The sequence below is a fragment of the Chiloscyllium punctatum genome, chromosome 3, assembly GCF_047496795.1.
Source record: "Chiloscyllium punctatum isolate Juve2018m chromosome 3, sChiPun1.3, whole genome shotgun sequence".
In the NCBI taxonomy this organism is placed as follows: Eukaryota; Metazoa; Chordata; class Chondrichthyes; order Orectolobiformes; family Hemiscylliidae; genus Chiloscyllium; species Chiloscyllium punctatum.
Window position 1 is genome coordinate 97,863,494 of NC_092741.1, and position 20,796 is coordinate 97,884,289.

At 40.0% G+C, this 20,796-nt stretch overlaps 1 protein-coding gene across 1 annotated transcript in view; it reads left to right on the plus strand.

Moving 5' to 3' along the window:
* Positions 1–20,796, plus strand: part of LOC140463353 (macoilin-like) — a 133,165-nt gene that overhangs the window by 54,726 nt on the left and 57,643 nt on the right. Inside the window, exons 2-3 of the mRNA XM_072557189.1 lie at positions 9,388–9,529; positions 14,083–14,209. Of these exons, the coding sequence (XP_072413290.1) occupies positions 9,388–9,529; positions 14,083–14,209 (269 nt within the window). The remainder of the gene's footprint in view (positions 1–9,387; positions 9,530–14,082; positions 14,210–20,796) is intronic.

Sequence of the window (20,796 nt, forward strand, 5' to 3'; positions counted from 1 at the left end):
TAATTAAGTCACCAATTTGCTGTACTTATATCATGATTAAATAAAGGCAAATATTCAGTGAACTGTCTGATCAACTGAGTTAGCAGTAGTGTGCAGATAAAATGAAGCAACCAGAACTGTCAAAGATCTGAGTGGATCAAAAGTTGATGATAATATATAACATCTAAAACACATCAACAACTAAAACAATGAAGACTAATTATCACATTTCAGATATTTATCGACCTACTGTGATTACTGTTGTCATAAAAACCCATCCACGTTCACAAAAGTCATTTAGGGAAGGAAATCTGCCATCCTTACCCCATTTAATCTGCATGTAACTTCAGACCCACAGTAATATGGTTAACTTTTAAGTGCACTCCAGGCAATTAGGAAGAGACAATAAATGTCATCCTAGCCAGTGACACCCATATATCATTAATGATTTAAAAAAATTTAAGATGTATCTGAACAGATATTCCACTAATTTGTTGTTGTTGGTGCAGGTTGAGCCAAGTTTATTTTGTGACATTAAATACATTATTGTCAGATCCTGTCAAATTCTTGTATACCATTCTTCCTTTAAATGGATCACAGCAAACTTCGAGGACAGATTTTAGTGTTTAGTTTGGTACTTTATTTAAGAGCTGAAAATGTGTTGCTGGAAAAGCACAGCAGGTCAGGCAGCATCCAAGGAACAGGAGAATCGAACAGGAGATTCCTGAAGAAGGGCTTATGCCCGAAACGTCGATTCTCCTGTTCCTTGGATGCTGCCTGACCTGCTGTGCTTTTCCAGCAACATATTTTCAGCTCTGATCTCCAGCATCTGCAGTCCTCACTTTCTCCTCGAAGACTTTATTTAAGAGGTACATTTGAAGCCTGAAGGCTGAATTACAATGTAGCATACGTTGAGACGTTTTTATATATGGATAGTTTATATGTATGGATAATCTTACCTGGACAATTCTCATATTTCAGTAACCACTTCAACTATTTTGAAATGAGAAGGAGAGATTAAAAGTATTGAAAATATCAAATCACCACACAAAACATCAGGAATGTGCAACAGTATCTGAAAAGGAAAAAAAAAAGATTATTTAATATTTTAGTTAAAGACTTCTACACAAATCCCTGATTCATGTTTTCTCTTGACTGATGCTAATCAACATAATACTTTTGTGTTTATTTCAGATTATTTGCTATTTAATCACTCCCAAGTTTACACCTTTATTTAATTGAGCCTTTAATGTAATTTTTGTTCAGAAAATTGATGCTTTCATTGAGTTCTCTCCATCTGGCACTGATCAAGAAAAAGTACAATAGTAGCAAAAATGTACATTTTTACTTTTCAAAACTCAACAAAAATCACAAAATTAAGGTCAATTAATCAAAGTTACTGAGTTGATTTCGATAGGAATGGCTCTTGCATGTTTATAAATGTTTCACATCATGGGCAAATTTCATGCACTCATTCAAGGCAAGTCTGACAGTGGAAGGCATTTAACTGGGCAGGATGATACTGATGAGGGATGCTACTATCTTCCTGCCTTTGCCCCAGTTACAACAGAAGTGGAAAGGTCCGTGGGTATGCTTCCTGCTGTTTCATTAGTTTATGTCCTTACGTGGGCAACTAATGTCACTCATCCCACTACTGCTGGTGTTCATACAGGGATGGGTTAGAGATTCACCATGCTAGAAGCCAAAGAAAAACTGAGCTTGCTGGGGCTATTCACTCAGTATTTGATTAAGGGACCCAGAAATAAGGGAAACCCACATAGAATCACTTCCTTTCCATTGCTGCCAAATGTCCTCCCACCCTCCCCTGTGACTGCCCACCCCCTCACACCGTAAAACCTCCCTCCTGCCATTACTTGGCTGTGATTTTGATCCTTTGGTAACAGGTGTACGCATTACTGCCAAGAATCACCGTTATGCAAGGGTTCCTGAGCGCAGAAAGGCCTGCTACTCTTTAATGTAATGTATTTAATGACTATCCCAAACTGCGCCAGAGACCTGGGTTCAATTCCCACCTCAGGCGACTGTCTGTGTGGAGTTTGCACATTCTCCCCGTGTCTGCGTGGGTTTCCTCCGGGTGCTCCGGTTTCCTCCCACAGTCCAAAGATGTGCAGGTCAGGTGAATTGGCCAATCTAAATTGCCCATAGTGTTAGGTAAGGGGTAAATGTAGGGGTATGGGTGGGTTGCGCTTTGGCGGGGCGGTGTGGACTTGTTGGGCCGAAGGGCCTGTTTCCACTCTGTAAGTAATCTAATCTAAAATAAGAACAGCTAAAGGCAAAGGTAGAGGTCATGGGATTATGACAAGCAAGCTCATAGACCATGTAAAATTGTATTTCTCTAAATTTCCTCTTTTTTTCTTAAATAAAGCAAAGAAAAATTGCTCATAATATTATTCGCAATTTCAAAGTTACCCATGGTAATCACTATATAGGATCAACAAAGAAAGTTATCATCCATTAGCAAAGTTGTATGCTAGTTTTGGTCAATGTTTGAGCTGTCTCTGCACATACATTGAATGCATAACTTTTAAGTTGTGATAGTTTTCAAATGGGATGCAAGTGTATTGTCGTTTGCAGTTCTTCTTGCTTTTGAGCAATTCTGAGGCAATATTGCTTCCAAGGAGTGTCCTTCCAGTGCCAAGCAATATAGTCGTAGCAACTATTGTTGCTGATCATTTCCATTTTGTGGAACTGTGGTCTTTTCAGACTGATGGTCATTCTGTACTCTTTGTAGATGGTGATCTCCTGCAAACCTCCTGATCAGTTTCTTGCAGTGAAGGAACAGCTTTTCTATTCTAGTTGTATATGTCTTTGTCTGTGGTTACGACAATATCTCTGGTCATTCACATTCACCATGTACAAATGAGGTGCAAAATTCTTTGCATAGTTCTTACATTGCCAAGGGCAATCATACTGCAAACTGGAGCCCATGCCACCAGATATAGCTGGCCTAAACCTAGATAGGAGTCCAGGTCAGTGCTGTACCCAAGTTAAAAGGAATGCTCAGTGTTGCAGGAGTAAAGTAAATGATCTCTGCTTTCTAAGGGCAGGTGCCACGTTTTTTCTCTCTGCTAACTCACAATCACACAGTGACACTCACTCTAACTCTGCCACTGCACATACCTCTTACCAAAACTCACGGACTACAGGTTTCACTATTTCATGCATCATGTCTACTCAGCTGCTCAACTGCTAACACTCCTTGTCCACTGAATTTCCAACACATTCAGTAAGGACACCTCTCCCCTTCTCTTACAGTACACTTTGTACAAATGCATTTCTTCAAACAGCCACCACCTTGATTGGTACTTTGATTCAACAAGCCTTTCTGAAAGTAGGCGATGTGGGGTTCTCACCAATTCCCCAGTCATTGGGTGAGAGACACATCATCTCCATTAACTATTACCCCATTTCTTCATTATTTATTCAGTAATTGGTGAGACATTTATTGCTTCAAACTCACATCTCTGAAGAATATTCAGTTTTCCATAGTCAAGCTATCTAATTTTATAAACAGAGTGACAAAATATTGGTATCCCAAGATGCTGTACATCAAGAATAGGTAAATAACAGCTGACTAGGAGAAAGTGAGGACTGCAGATGCTGGAGACCAGAGTTGAAAAATGTCATGTTGGAAAAACACAGCAGGCCAGGCAGCATCCGAGGAGCAGGAGAATCGACGTTTCGGGCTTAAGCCCTTCTTCAGGAATGAGGCTGGTGTGCCAAGAGGGCTGAGATAAAAGGAAGGGGGGAGGGAATTTGGGGGAGGGGCACTGGGAATATGATAGGTGGGAGGAGGTGAGGGTGAGGCTGATAGGCCGGAGAGGGGGTGGGGGCAGAGAGGTCGGGAAGAAGATTGCAGGTCGAGAGGGCGGTGCTGAAACCGATGGTTGGGAGTGAAATAAGGTGGAGGGAGGGGAAAATGAGGAAGCTGGAGAAATCTACATTCATAACAGCAAAGGTCCTTTGCAGGTCTGGGAGAGTGTTGTCCTGAGCTGGGGCAGGGCTGACTGCAGGGAGTGTAGGTGGCAAAGCATGGCTTGAAGCGTGGAGCGGAGGATCCGGAGGGAGATCTGTTGTTGGAGACTTTGGATTTGTTGCAGGTACAGGTTGTCCTGGTTGGGTCCAAATTGTGTTGGTTTGAATGTAGTCTGGAGTCCATGCGGGGTCAGTCGGTTCCGTAGGCAGATGCTGAGGAAAGAGATGTGGCTGTAGAAGCGAGTTTGTCTTAGGATGTGGCTGAAGAGCTTCAGGGCAGAGGAGATGACCTGGGGGGTGCAGTGAGAGAGGGACTCACTGAGATCCTTGTAGAGGGAGGAGGAAAGCTTCTTCAAGGTAGACATCCTTGCAAGAGGATTTGCTGACTGTCAATTTTTTCCACACTGAATCTTCTCACACTGTAGATTACTTGCATTTGTAGTTCTGATTTGACTTAAGGAAGAGAAAGTGAGGACTAAAGATGCTGATTAATGGATTATGCCCGAAATGTCGATTCTCCTGCTCCTTGGATGCTGCTAGATCTGCTGTGCATTTTCAGCACCACACTCTCAACTTTGATTTGACTTAAGATCCAGTATAATGGTTGTGCAGAGAGGTGTAGGTTAGCTATGTCAGATTTGACAGAGTGATCATACATGACAGGTTTCCATCTTGGTGGGTTCTGCTGAGATCTACATTGTATGCAGAGAAGAAACTAAAAAAAATCATATATTCATAGAGTTTAACATTGATGTACCTCCTAGTTATTCACTGTGTGAGTTAAATGTACATTTTGTATCAGATCAGCATTGAACCTGCCTGAATTTGAGTAAACAAAAGTCATTATAAAAAGCCACTAATTTTACAAAAGTTCCAATCTTGGCCAATATGAAGTAAACTTTAAAATTGTGCCAGAACATCCAGCTGTTTAAACTATATAAACCATAGGCTGAAATCCTGCAATTTCTGGAATGAAATTCCACTGTAGCAGCAAGCATTTTCATTTGAATATACCTTTGCTATTCCAATAAAGGTTTTAGCTTAAATGCCTTTTGTAAAGATAGCAGAAAAAAGAATTTCACACAGACACTAATGACCCTTTGAGCAATGTTACTCAGTATGGTTTCAGTCTGTATAATTTTGAAAATTTTGGTATCAATATATTTAGATTTAGATTAGATTACAGTGTGGAAACAGGCCCTTCGGCCCAACAAGTCCACACCAACCCGCCGAAGCGCAACCCACCCAGACCCATTCACCCCTTCACCTAACATGAGGGGCAATTTACCATGGCCAATTCACCTTACCTGCACATTTTCGGATTGTGGGAGGAAACCCACACAAGACATGGGGAGAATGTGCAAACTCCACACAGAGAGTCGCCTGAGGCGGGAATTGAATCTGGGTCTCTGGCGCTGTGAGGCTGTGTGCTAACCACCGTGCCGCCCACTAATAGAATTAATCATTTTGTTGGTTTTACACTGAAATGGAAAATTCAGCCACCATTTGATGTTGGTGGGTGCTTCAGGAAGCTGATTGTGATACAGATGAAAAAGGCAAAAAAGCTGCCTTCCTCTTTGTTTTAGGAGGATGCTTAAGCAAGACTGAAATTAGTACAGAATAAACATATGGGACATACAGCACAGCAAGAGGCTAGTCAGGTCAGTTAACCCATGCCAACATAGGTGTTGTATTTCAGCCTCTTTGCAACTTTCCTCATTTAAATCTATCAACATGACCCTCTGTTCTCTTCTCTCTCAAATGTTTGTCCAGCTTGCTCTTAAATGCACATGCACTATTTACTTCCATCACTCCCTGTGGTAGTGAACTGCACGTTCTCACCCTCTTTGGGTAAAGATAGTTCTTCTGAATTTCCAATTGCATTTCTTGATGACTATCCTATATCGGTGGCCACTGGTTATGTTCTTCACCACACATGAGTCATTCTTTTGCACTCATTCCATCAAAACCTTTCATAATTTTAAAACAGCTATTAGGGCACTCTGCTGCCTTCCTTTTTCAAGAGAAAGGAGAAAGGGAGGATTGCAGATGCTGGAGTCAAAAGGTGTCATGCTGGAAAAGCACAGCAGATCAAGCAGCATCCGAGGAGCAAGACAGTCACCATTTCGAGTCACCATTTCAATGACATTCCTGATGAAGGGCTTCCACCTGAAACATTGACTCTTCTGCTCTTCAGATGCTGCCTGACCTGCTGTGCTTTTCCAGCACCACACTTTTCGACAAGAGAAAGGAGACCCAGATTATCCTGAGATATATATACCCACGTCTGAAACCAACTTTTTAAATCTTCTCTGTAACCTCTTCATCCCTTTTCATAACATATGGCCAGAATTGCACATTTCATTCTAAGTATGGTCTAACCAAGACTATTTACAGATTTAGCATAAGTACCCTGCTTTTTAATTCTCTCCTAAAAAATGGCTTAATGCTTGGTTTGATTTTTGTACGGTCTTGCCAACTTGTTTCCCAAATGTTATGAATTGATGTATTTATACATTGAGATCCCTTTGTCCCTCTAACCATCTGGACTTCATTGAAGTATAGAGGTGTATAAGGTTATGATGGGTATGTACAGGATGAATAGAAAGCAGCAGTGACAAGGAGGCATAATTTTAAAGTGAAAGGCAGATGCATTTAGTGGGAATTTGAGGAAAAATGTTTTCACCCAGAGGCTACTAGGGGTCTAGAATGCACTACCTGGGAGGATAGTTGAGGCTGGAACATTTAAAAAATATATAGATGAGCACTTAAAGTGTCATATATTCAAGAATATGGGATTCGTGTGGGAAAGTGAGATGAGTGTCGATTGCAGTATTTTTTGGTAGGATAGATTTGATGGGCCAAAGAATCACTTCTGTACTGTATGATTCTATATTCCATCTGCCACCAGACCCACAATAATGTGCTTGACTTTGATATGGCAATGCATTTAGTTCAGCTGTAATTAAGAACTGGCAACAATTGCTTGCCTTGCCAATTATGTCTACATCATAGTGGCAGCACTTGGAATGATCCCAGACTTACCTGGAGGTCCAGTCCATTCCTGAACACCTCTTCAATTTCTTCAGTACATTGTCAGTGCTGCAAAGCTGCCCAACTCCAACTGACCAGCAGCTCAATGAGCACAAGCAGTAAGTAAAGCCTGTTAGTTGACAAATGAAAATGAGGTGAGTTGAATTAATCCCTGACCTAAGGATGTAGGGAGTCTACCTTCAGATTATATTACAATCCTTAGTTTTATTTTTTTTTACAGTTAGAGAGATACTTAAAATAAATTGAAAGAGTTAATGCATCCAACAAAACATTCTGTACTATATATACTTCCTCACTGGGCCTGCAAAACCAAAGATTTAATCACAGTCTGATTACAAAATTTTGTTTAATGTTCTTTGATAATTTACTCTTTTCATTCCTCTTTGCCTTGCTTTTTTTTTTATTTCTCATCTTTTCATATGCAAACTGATCATCCACTCATTTGAGGTCTATGTATTTAATGTCTATTTCCTAACCCTCATTGGTTCCCTTATATAGTTATTCATGCATGAGTCTGTTTGGTACTTAGTTTGTTTCTTTCCTTTTAGTAGAAAATATCTTCCTACATTCTATTGATCATCATGCTAAATATTTTGCATAATTTTTGTCAAAATTGTTCATTTTATTTTCCCATATTTTATTCCCAGCCTCTCTGATCACTTTGCTCCAAGCTACTAACCCGGTTGTCATCATATTTATGTTCTTCTCTATTATCCTCGTAAATTACAATATTTTATGGTCATTATCACCTAGATGAATTTTATTTCTATTTTAAAGTATCTTCTCTGATTTGGTGCAGTCCTCATTCCTGCATTCAATGCTAAATCTTCCTCTATTGGGTTTTTTACATTTTGAGTTGGAATGCGGCCCTCTACATGGTATAGGAACTGAATTTGTTTATCCACTTTACCCGCTTCTTCTGTCCAATTAATATTGGGGTAGTTCAAGCCTAATTGGTTGGTTATTCTGTTTATACACAATTTCAATTTTTCTTCCTATACCTCCCTTCCATTATTAGGTGATCTGTAGGTGATACCAGGTAAAAACAATGACTACAGATGCTGAAAATCAAATACTGGATTAGTGGTGCATATATATAGGGCATCAATGTGGACTTCAACAGCTTCCTCATTTCCCCTTCCCCCACCTCATCCTAGTTTCAAACTTGCAGCTCAGTTACTGTCTCCTTGACTTGTCCGACCTGCCTATCTTCTTTTCCACCTATCCACTCCACCCTCTCCTCCTTGACCTATCACCTTCATCTCCTCCCCCACTCACCCATTGTACTCTATGCTACTCTCTCCCCACCCCCACCCTCCTCTAGCTTATCTCTCCATGCTTCAGGCTCACTGCCTTTATTCCTGATGAAGGGCTTTTGCCCGAAACGTTGATTTCGCTGCTCGTTGGATGCTGCCTGAACTGCTGTGCTCTTCCAGCACCACTAATCCTGTAGGTGATACCTCCCAGTCTGATCTTATTTATCTTTCATTATCCTTTATTATCTTTTATTTGTATTCATTCTATTTTTGTCTTGCTAACAGATATGTCTGCTTTTTACTATTGCCACTATGTTATTCTGAATGAGTAAAAGTACTCCATCACCCTTTTCAACATTTTCATCTTTTCTAAATATACTGTTTCTTACAACATTTAATTCTTGTAATTAGGGAAAGAATGGCAATCGTTATCCCAATGCTTTTGATAAATAAAAATTCACTCTTCAGAAAAGTCACTTCACAAAGTCCTTCATTTTGTTAAGTGCCTTCTTAAACTAGAAAGCTACATTACTCTTGACATTATAGTTAATCAAATGTTAAGCTTTGCTCAAAGTCTTTTTTTCAAAGGTCATTAATTTTCTGTTAGGTCTGGTAAATTTTTAGAAAACTGTAAATAGAATAATTACGTTTTTGGTTTATAACTAATGAGAAAGGGATGACTTCTGAATTAAGTTTGAAAGACAAATCAACACTTGTAACTGTCTAACATGTTGGTATATTGAATTGAGACTGGTCAGAATATATTGGGTAACATCTCACAACCATGTGATGTCAAGTTACTAAGCAGCTGGACAAAGGAACAACCATCCCTTATCGCCTCAGAAATTCTTAGTGCTTTGATAACATGATTTAAAATCACCAATTATAGGTCTCCCAACAAACTCCGACTTCACTGGCCTCAAAAGCACATCAGATCATTCTTAAATAATCTTTGAATCTTAGACATGTCCAGAATTCAACAGGTACACAACAAACCTTGATTCTTATTATTGTTATTGAGTGTAGTGTTTTATATGGTGTACAAGTGTTGTAATTGTTCTTTGATATTTGATGAATAATGAATTATTTTGTGATTTTATAGTGTGTTCACATTTCTGAAGTTCCTCATCGTCTGGATACTGGTACTTCTGGCAGATTTCATCCTTGAGCTCCGATTTGAATACTTATGGCCAGGTTGGCTATTTATCAAAAGGGTTTATAATTCTTCACGATATCAGGGTCTTGTAAGTATAATTCTTCATGATATCAGGGCATTGTAAGTATAATTCATGTTCAGACAATTGTGTATAGAATGTACATCTAAATGGGCAACATATTTATTCTCAGAGCTGAAAGTTTATTTTAAAACTAAACTCTAAGTGGCGAAATTGATGCTGAGAGCTCGAATTTGCATGACGTGCTATTGTGATACTGGCCAACAAACTGCTGCTCCATGGTTAAAGTAGCCAGTATCAAAACTATTTTAAAATTAATACAACTCATATCTCTTTAGTTAGTGCCTTTAGTAAAGACTCAGTTTTGATATGCACATCATTAATTAACAGGTAGAAGGAAGGGATAGTTGAATTTATGCACAAAAAAAGGATATGTGGACCATAACTTATTTGTAAAAGGGTCCTGGTTCCCACATTTTTTTTAATAGGTAGGCTTGAACCTTTGCTTCCTGGTCTGGAATGAAGAGCTGGAATAATCCACTATAAGCCTGATCTGGGAACTATGTGCCCTTGAGATTGGGATTTTCATTCCAGTGTGGCAGGGTTCTCTGAGAGATAGACAATGGTCCTGTATGGTTTATTGTATGTGCCAACTCATTGCATTTACATTCTTTCAAACATACAATCCCACGTAACAACACCCATTTCACCCAAGTGCAAAATCTCTTGTAACAATAAGTTTTGGAATTCATAGACCTAAGTCTGCAACTGCTTGAACCTATTAATTAAACCGTCAAATGGCAGACACTCTATTTTGATAAAGGAAATTGTAAAATCAGTAATACTACACTAATCTAATAATGGTATCCCTCAAGCTTATGTCAATAGAGTTAAATAGCAAGGTATATATTACAGAAGTCCAGATTTTGATTCAAAGATCTAAAGGGCAGGAGTGTTTAATGTTTTGATAACCTGAAAGTTCCCCTTGAGAGTTCATCTTTTGACACTTTGGACAGTTTTTGAGATTCACAATTGCATTAAAATTCTGCACCTTATGTGCACTCATTCCTATTTTTAATAACCCCAAAGAGCACTTGATCTCTCCCAATGGCTTCCTTTTAGAGATTGTTATTATTATGGCATGTGAACATTTTCCAATATAATTTTGAAATTTATCAGTTGTTGAATTATTGCCACGTTTTGTTAATGTTTCAGAATTCTTTTGTATCATCAATTTCCCCATGGTTTTCACAACACCATCCCAAAAGCAGGACTCACGTTTAAGCATGAAAATGAATCATGCCAATAAGATCCAAATGCTGCTTTAATGCATTAAAATGCAGTGTTGGGCCCATGGAAGATAATTGGACAGTAGAGGTATGAAGTAGCATTTTGTTTTTCCAGCAGTGCCATTGGGTCAAAATCCTGGAATTCTCTCCCTAATGGCATTGCAAGTCTACCTACAGCACATAGAGTGCAGCAGCGCAGGAAGGTAGCTCACCACCACCTTTTCAAGAGCAACAAGGGATGGGCAATAAATGCTGGCCAGCCAGTGACGCCGACATTGCACGAGTGAATAAAATAAACCACCCGTTATTCTATGAGCTTTCATTTTCTGCAATTACCTTTGATGTGGCACATTAGCAAATGCCTTCTGGAAAGTATATGAAGAAGTTTCCTTTCAGCTTTCCTTTACGCAAAGTATGTGTCATAATTTCAAAGAACTTCAGTAGATGTCAAACATAATTTCCCTTTGACAGAGGGACTGTCGACTCTGCCTGATGACCTGGCACCTTAGCCAAGTGCTCTGTAATAACTTCTTTATTAATAGCTTCTAAGACTTTCCCCAGCTAACTGGCCTGAATTTTCTTGCTTTCTGACGCGCACCCACTTTTCAAAAAGGAGTTACATTTACCATCTGCTAACCTCGTGGGACTATCCCCCGTATCAAGGGAATTTTGGAAAATTGAAACCAACCCATCAACTCTCACTTGTCACTTCTTTTAAGACAGTAAGATGAGGTCCATCAGGTCCTAGGCATTTCAGTCTCGCAACCTCAGTAATTTACTCAGTAGCACTTCACTGGCGATTTGTGATTTTCCTGAGTTCTTCACTTTTTTCCAGTTCATGATTTGTTGCTGCTTCGTGAATGCTTCTTGTGTCTTCTGTAGTGAAGACTGTTGCAAAATACCTATTCTATACATCTGCCATTTCCTTATTTTCTATCATCATTTCTTCACTCGCCTTCTAATGGATCAACACTTTTTTTTAACTCTTTAAATATTTAGAGAAACTCTTACTGACTGTTTTTCTATTTCTGGCTGATTTTCTCTTGTATTCAAATTTTTTCCATGTTTTAAAAACGTCTAGCTAATCTCAGATTGTGGGGCCAACTGTTGTACTTTTTCATACTTATTGAAATGTATCTGAGCCGCATATTCTGAAATATTCCCCAAATTGTCTGCTGCTGTGTCTCAATTGACCGATCCTTTAACCTAATCTGCCAATTCACTTTATTCCACTCTGCTTTCATGCCTTCAAACTTACTCTTAGTTAAATAAAAAAAAATGCACTGACTCCTCTCTCCCTCAAACTGCATGTAAACTTCAATCATGTTATGGCCAGTGTTACCGAGGGATACCTTTACTATGAGATCATTAATTAATCCTTTCTCATTGCACAATATCAAGGCTAGTGTTGCCTGCTCTCTGCTCAGCTCCACAACATGTTTTTATAAGAAACTAAACTGAAAACTTCCTATCAACTCCTCATCAAAGTTAACTTTGCCCTCTGACTTTACCAGTACATGCATAGCTGAAAATCTCCCATGATCATCACTATGCCTTTCTAACAAGCTCTCATTATTTCTTTATCCCAACACTACTGTATGCTTAATGTTAAGGAAACTGTACACCACACCCACAAGTAATTTCTTGCCTATATTTTTTCTTATTTCAACCCAAACTGTAGCCATGTCTTGATTTCCTGAGTTCATTTAGGTCATTTCTCTCTATTGAAAAGTACCATTGTGAGCTAATAAAGCTACCCTATCACCCTTTCTTACTTTCTGTCTTTTCCAAGAGCCCTCTCCACTTCAAGGTTCAGTTTGCAATCCTTGCTGTTTTGCAGCTACATCTCCATAACGATTTCGAGGGCATACTTATTCATTTCTATTTACATTCCTATTTCATCTGCTTTGTTTCATGCATGCATTCAAATACAGAACTATTAGCTTTATTCTTTGGTTCTCTTTGTCTTATCCACAGTTAGTAAGTTTGCAGATGACACCAAAATTGGAGGTGTAATGGACAGCGAAGAAGGTTACCTCAGATTACAACAGGATCTGGACCAGATGGGGCAATGGGCTGAGAAGTGGTGGATGGAGTTTAATTCAGATAAATGCGAGGTGCTGCATTTTGGGAAAGTAAATCTTAGCAGGAATTATACACTTAATGGTAAGGTCCTCGGGAGTGTTGCTGAACAAAGGGACCTTGGAGTGCAGGTTCATAGCACCTTGAAAGTGGAGTCACAGGTAGATAGGTTGGTGAAAAAGGCGTTTGGTATGCTTTCCTTTATTGGTCGGAGTGTTGAGTACAGGAGTCGGGAGGTTGTGTTGTGGCTGTACAGGACATTGGTTAGGCCACTGTTGGAATATTGCATGCAATTCTGGTCTCCTTCCTATCGGAAAGATGTTGTGAAACTTGAAAGGGTTCAGAAAAGATTTACAAGGATGTTGCCAGGGTTGGAGGATCTGAGCTACAGGGAGAGGCTGAACAGGCTGGGACTGTTTTCCCTGGAGCGTCGAAGGCTGAGGGGTGACCTTACAGAGGTTTACAAAATTATGAGGGACATAGATTGGATAAATAGGCGAAGTCTTTTCCCTGGGGTCGGGGAGTCCAGAACTAGAGGGCATAGGTTTAGGGTGAGAGGGGAAAGATATAAAAGAGACCTAAGGGGTAACTTCTTCATGCAGAGGGTGGTACGTGTATGGAATGAGCTGCCAGAGGATGTGGTTGAAGCTGGTACAATTGCAACATTTAAGAGGCATTTGGATGGGTATATGAATAAGAAGGGTTTGGGGGGTTATGGGCTGGGTGCTGGCAGGTGGGACTAGATTGGGTTGGGATATCTGGTCGGCATGGACGGGTTGGACCGAAGGGTCTGTTTCAATGCTGTACATCTCTATGACTCTATGACTCTTGGCTGACTCTTAGATTCATACTTTCTATTCTGCCTTGTCATAAGTTGTTTATCATTTCCCATATTAATATCTTTTCACTTTGGCCTTGAGTCTACTTTTTGATTTACAACATTTTGACCTATTTTCCAAATTAGATCCCATGTGCAAATTTGATCAAAAGGAATCAATTCATTTATTATTGAGTATTTGTAAAGCCCTGTGTCCCTAAAATTTTATCTGGATACTGACTATTCCACATGTATCAAATGTTTGACATTGCTGGCCTGATTGGATATTGGTGGGTCATGCAGCTTCATCATGGACCAGGCCTTAGTCAGATTTCAGCCGTACACCTACTAGATATATAGGGAGGTTTGCTGGAATGGCTGTCTATTCTCAAAGTTAGGCTGTGCTAATATAATATTTATGTTTTCCTTCACAGGCTTTTTCCATACTTTTTGTATGTGCAGCATTTACCTCAGATGTATTCTGTTTTATCTTCATACCATTGCACTGGCTTTTCTTTGCAGCCAGTACATATGTATGGATACAGTACCTCTGGAACTCAGGTAAGCAATTTAAATCCTTAAAAAAGCACCAAGGAGATGAGAAAATGTGTTTTACATAAAAGTTCATTGAGGTTTACAGTGAACTAATTTTATTCCATTTCAAATTAAGTGACTTGATTAGAGCACTCCAGAGTCCTCAGTAAAAAAAAACTTTTTAAATTAACAAAATTTTGTGTTATACTACAAGTTGGGATACAATTAATATGTTCAAGTACTAAATTCAAACTTGAGAAATTTAAGTTGCACAAAATTCAAATGTTCTGCAAGATTTCTGTTCAATTAATTCAGGGAAAATCAATTTAGAGAGCAATTCAATCACTCTTAGCCTTTTAAACAAAAGCATAAAAATCATCAAGATTTCATTTTGAATCTCAGAGCAATCTAGAAAATTGGTTATTATTTTGCTCTCAGTGTACAACTTTTATTTCACATTTTAAGCACATATCTGGATGCCTTTTTACATTTTTTGAGAATATATGTTAGCTTAACATATTAATGGAAGCCTAGTAATGATTTCAAGTCCTTTCCATTGAAAAATGATTTTAAAAGTCTGAGATACGACACCTATTCACTGTAGAAGCTTTCATGTCAAATCTACATTGCTGAGGAACATTCAATCCACGAACACTCAAACCTTCGTTGAGGCTTTCATCAATGCCTGAGGCACTTTGGGATCTACTGATCAGAGACCAAGCAGGGAATGGATTGAAATGGCAGAGCATAATAATGTTCTGCCTCATTTTGACAGCACATTCATATAATTCTAGCCCAACTATGCTTCTTGCAGCAACCGGAAATACAATAGTATATAGTCTGACCCCTCCATGCTAGCTTTCTCAGAACAGAAATTATTCAAAATGCTTTATCTAAAATGATTCACTTTTATCAGGCCTTGTTTTTGACAGAGGCATAAGGCTTTTCCTGAACAGTTGCTTTTTGTTCCCTCTGTTACTTCATTTGCAATTAGCCACCTTTGTTGTGCCTTATACTCATAACATTAACTTCAAATTAGGTCAGTCCTTCAGAGTGGATATTTCTTGATTGTTTTCCAGGGTGGAATCAAATGATAGAGTTAGGTTCTAAATGTATCTTATGGATTAGTCTTGAATTCCATCAGAACCTCGTATGGTTGTTTATTTTCCTTATATTTTCAACCATTTTCTAAATTCAATAATTTATTATAAGTAGTAAAGAGACATGAATTGCTGTATCAATCCTGAGCTGAACCTAAGCTGCACCTATCATAACTTCATCTTACTGTTACGTTATGTTTCACAGCTAGTATGCAATATGCCTTTAAGAGACATGCTTTTGATAGACTCCATCCTAACTGGCGGCACTTGAACATGGAACTCTGATGGAAGTGTACTACTGTTTTTGTAACTTAGTATTACCCCAGACACTGAAGTCCCTATGTCTATTAAATAGAATTAGAATTTAACTTAGGTTTTATTGTCATGTGTACTCAAGTAAAGAGAAACAGGAGTACAGTGAAAAGGTTACAATGTCACCATATAAAGCACATCTTGGGTACAAGATTCCTAAGTACAAAATATTAAGTATAAAGTAGAAAAAATAAAGAAATAAGTTAAAAGTTCTACATTACAATTCTTGTCAGTATAAAGTAGTAAATGAAGAATAAAGTTAAAAGTTCCAAATTATGGTCCTTCATTGGCCATGGACCTGCAGTGCTCCATGCTGGGCTTTCATCAAAGGGCTTCACCGCCGCTCCCTCACCACCAGACGCCTGGAGGAAGCCCTAATCCAAAGCCTAATCTAAATGTCAGGAGCCGTAATAAACATGATTAATATTTCGGAACTACATTACCCACACTTCATTTCTATGTTATGGGAGCAATCATAGGTATTGTCACAACAGATACAAAAACCTGCTGGAGGAAAAAGCTCACTACATGGTGTCCAGATTAACATATCTCAATATTAAAGAGTCTTTTCCTGCAATGTAAATGGTAATTAATATACTTTCAGTCCTCCTGCGTTCCCCTTCTCTTCCTCTCATGATTACTGATGTCGAGGTCATTATAAAAATGGCAAATTTTCTTTGATTTTTTTTGCTGATTATCTGGGAATTCTGAATGTTTGGGTACCAGATAATGGATGAGTTTTCTGTATAGATCCAAATCAAGAAAATGTGTGATTTAGAAGGGCAAAAGGAGGTGCTAGTATTCCCAAGTACCTGCTACCATTATCCTATGCAGTGGAAGTCAAACATTAGGTCATGCTGTGATGATATTTTAGTAAGTTGTAGCAATGTCCCCTGTAAGTAAGAAAGTATGCATAGCAGCCATGGTAATCTGGTGGGCGCAGGAGATAGATCCTTAAAATAGTACCAGTCAAGCAGTTACTTTGTTCTGGATGCTGCTGAACCATTGTATCACTTTTGCCATTCAGGCAAATAGAGGGCAATCCATCACAGATTTAATTTGTGAAATGTTGGATTAAGTGACTTTAATTATTAGGACACAATCTACTTGATACGATTGACACAGCCTCTGGCCTGCCCAGTATCAATTGAATTAATTTTTTTTAATTACACAAAGTGCACCAATCTTTAGTCAATTGCCAACATCGATAGCATTTTATTTTTTTTTCCTTAACCCCGACACTACCGCCTAACTGCGGTAGTGCTTAATTTTTTTCCCCCAGCACCCATGGTGTGTGTGTGCAGGTGTGAGACACAGTGAGAGACACAAAGTGCACGAATCTTTATTCAATTTCCACCACCAGGAAGATAGGAAAAACACCCGAGTGGCCAGTGACAAGCACTGCCCTTCACATCAAAGGGCAATGCTGTGTGATCAAAACAGTGAAGGGGAGGGTAGGGACTAAATCAAAATAGAGTTGGAGGGGGAAATAATACACTCCACTCCCTGCGGCGCCCACCTCTCCCTGAACGACTCCAGGGTGTTGGTGGACACCGCGTGCTCCTTCTCCAAGGACACCCGGGCTCTAACGTAACCCCGGAAGAGGGGCAGGCAGTCGGCCCTAACGACCCCCTCCACGGCCCGCTGCCTGGACCTGTTGATGGCCAGTTTGGCCAGGCCCAGGAGCAGACCCACGAGGAGGTCCTCGGACCTGCCCTCCCTCCTCCGTACCGGGTGCCCGAAGATCAGGAGCGTGGGACTGAAGTGCAGCCAGAAACAGAGGAGAAGGTTTTTGAGGAAATCAAAAAGGGAGTGCAAACGCCCACACCCAATATATACATGGTCCACGGACTCCACAGCGCCACAGAACAAGCAGTTGGGCTGGGAGTCCATGAACCACCGCAATCTGCGGTTGCAGGGGACTGCTGCGTGCAGCACCCTCCACCCCAGATCCCCGAGAGAAAGGGGGAGGACTCCCACGTAGAGAGCCCTCCACTGGGGATCTCCACTGCCCGGTGGCAAATGGGCACGCCAAGGCGTGTCCGGACGGTGAATGAGGGAGAAGAGGTGGACAGTGTGCAGCAGCAGTCGATATAGGGCCCTCCTTTTTATGTCCCTGAAAGCAACAAAATTAAAATTCCGGAGGCGGCTCAGGTTGTGGGGCACAGGCTCCCGCGGGAAGTACGGGACCTTGGGGCCAATGTGAAATTCCGTTCGGGCCGGGGTGAGCGCGGACGGGATCCCACCGCACACCTGAGCGTCCTCCAACTGGTGCACTACGTCGGGTCCGAGCACCGCCGTTTTAAGGCGTCGGATGGCGGTGGCCACGTACCGGACGTCTACCGCTGCCCTGCTAGCTATGTCCTGCGGCAGCGTCCAGCCCAGGCCCATCAATTGAATTAATATGGCCAGCTGAGTATCTCGTCATTGGTGAATCTCTAATCAATTAATGCTGTGATAGTTGTTGATGATAATACCATTGAATTTGAAATGGATGAAACTAATAACTTTTGTGACAATCATTTCACTATACATGAGGTATTTACTCAGGATTAACATGGTTAATAAGCAAATATTTAAGGATAATCCAATCCACATTTGTTGGCACTTAATGAAAATGTGCTGTCATACCCTAAACATGATGAGAGGCCAAATAATCGCTTGTGTGGGGCATAAATACCCAGCATGGCACTATTGGGCTGAAGTACTTCTTTCTGTGCACTTCAAATGTTATAATGACCACATGTGACTTAAAACAACGGCTTCTTTCTTCAGTTAACTCTCATTAATTTATGGAATAAACTGCCGTGTATGGCAATGTACTGTGGAATAATACAATGATTACAGTGCAGAGAAAGGCCATTTGGCTCACCATATCCATGAAGGAGCAATACATCTATTGTCACTTAGAGTGATAGAGCCATGGAGTCCTACAGCATGGAAACAGGCCCTTTGGCCCAAACTGTTCCATGCCAACCAAAATGTCCATCACCGCAAACCCCATTTCTCTGCATCTGGCCCATATCCTTTCTGTCCATGTATTTGTCCAAATATCTTTTAATTGTTGTTAAGGTACCTGCCACAGCCACTTCCGCTGGCATATCATTCCATATGTGTACCACTCTCCCTGTAAAATGTTGCCCCTCAGGTTTCCTTTTATTCTTTCCCCTCAAACCTTAAACTGATGCCGTCTAGTCCAATTTCCCAACCCTAGGAAAAAGACTGAGTGCATTCACCCTATCCATGCCTTTCATGATCTTATATGCTTCTGTAAGTTCCCCACTCAATCCCCTATGCTCCAAAGAAAAAAGTCCTAGCTCATCCAATGTTTCCCTATAACTCAGACTGTTGAGTCCTGGCAACATCCTTGTAAATTTCTTCTGTAGTCTTTCCAGTTTAATAACATCCTTCCTATAGCAAGGTTATCAAAATTGAACACAAAACTCCAACTGCGGCCTCACCAATGTCCTGTACAAGTGCGACATAACTTCCCAACAACTATACTCAGTGAAGACCAGTGTGTTTAAAGCTTTCTTCACTGCCCTGTCTTAACTGTGACTCCACTTTCAGAGAGCAGTGTACCTGAACTTCAAGGTCCCTTTTCTACTACATTCCTTAAGGCCCTACCATTCACCATGAAACACCTACCTTGATTTGACTTTCCAAAACGCAAGTCCTCACATTTATCTATATTAAACTCCATTTGCCATTTCTTGGCCCATTTCCCCAGCTGATCAAAGTCCTGCTGCAATTTCTGACAACTTTCCTTGCTGTCCACAATACCTCCTATTTTAGTGCCATCTGCAAACTTACTCATCATGCCTTGGACATTCTCATCTTAATCATTGATGTAGGTAACAAACAGCAATGGCCCAGCACCAACCCCTGAAGCACTCCAATCATCACAGGCCTCCAGTCTGACAAGCATCCCTCCACTATTACCCTCTGCTTCCTACCATCAAGCCAATTTTGTATCCAATTTGCCACCTCACCCTGGATTCCATGCGATCTAACCTTCTAGAGCAGCTTGGCATATGGAACCTTATCAAAGGCTTTACTGAAATCCATGTAGATTACATCCACTGCCCTGCCCTCATCAACCTTCTTGGTCATTTCACCAAAGAACTCTAACAAAGTTGTGAGGCATGATCTCCCATGCACAAAGCCATGCTGACCACTCCTAATCAATCCTGTCCTTCCAAATGCATGTATATCTTATCTCTCAGTATCTTCTCAGGTAACTTACCTACCACAGATATTAGGCTTACTGGCCTATAGTTCCCAGGTTTTTCTTTGGAGCCCTTCTTGAATAAGGGCACAACATTCGCTACCTTCCAGTCTTCTGGGATCTCATCCATGGCTAATGATGTTGCAAAAATATCAGCCAGGACCCCTGCAATTTCTTCTCTATCTTCTTGCAATTTTCCCTTCCCTTTTCTCTGCAACTTATTTTTTCTTCTTCAGATAAATGATCTAATTCTCTTTTAAAAGCTTCTATTGACCTTGCCTCCACCATACTCTCAGGCATTGAATTTCTGATCTTAAGCTCTGTGTAAAACATTCTTCCTTACGACCAATGGCTTCTTTTGCTTAACTCAATTCTGTGTCTTCTTGCTTTTGATGTTTCCATCAATGAGATCCATTTCTCTCCAACTACTTGTTCTAGGCCTCTCATGGTTTCCATCATCTCTATCAAATCTCTTCTTATTCTTCACCTCTCTTCAAGGAAAATTGCCCTATCTTTTCCAATCTATTCATGTAACTGAAGTTCTTCATCCTTGGATCCGAATTCCTGTATCTTTACTATATCCTCTCTAATGCTTCCTAAACAGTGCAGTCCAGAACTGGATGTAATTTGGATGTGGTTGAATTGTTAAGAGTATAAATTAATTGCTTACAAATTCAAAATAAAGAAACATAGAAGGTAAGAGGGAGATTTTTTAAAAGGCCAGGATTCAACATTTATCAAAATAAGGTCAGGAAAACAGTTGCCCTTTTCTTATTCTTCACTCTTTAAATAAATATTCTTGTTACAATCATCAAAGAAGAATTAGAATTTAGTATTTGCTGTACTGCCAGCTATGTTTCCAGACTTCAATTATGATTACTTTCCTTAAAAAAAATAATTTGGCTTGGTATACATTAATCATATTGGGCATCATGCAGATTCATCAGAATTATACCAGTGTGTAAGGGTTAAGT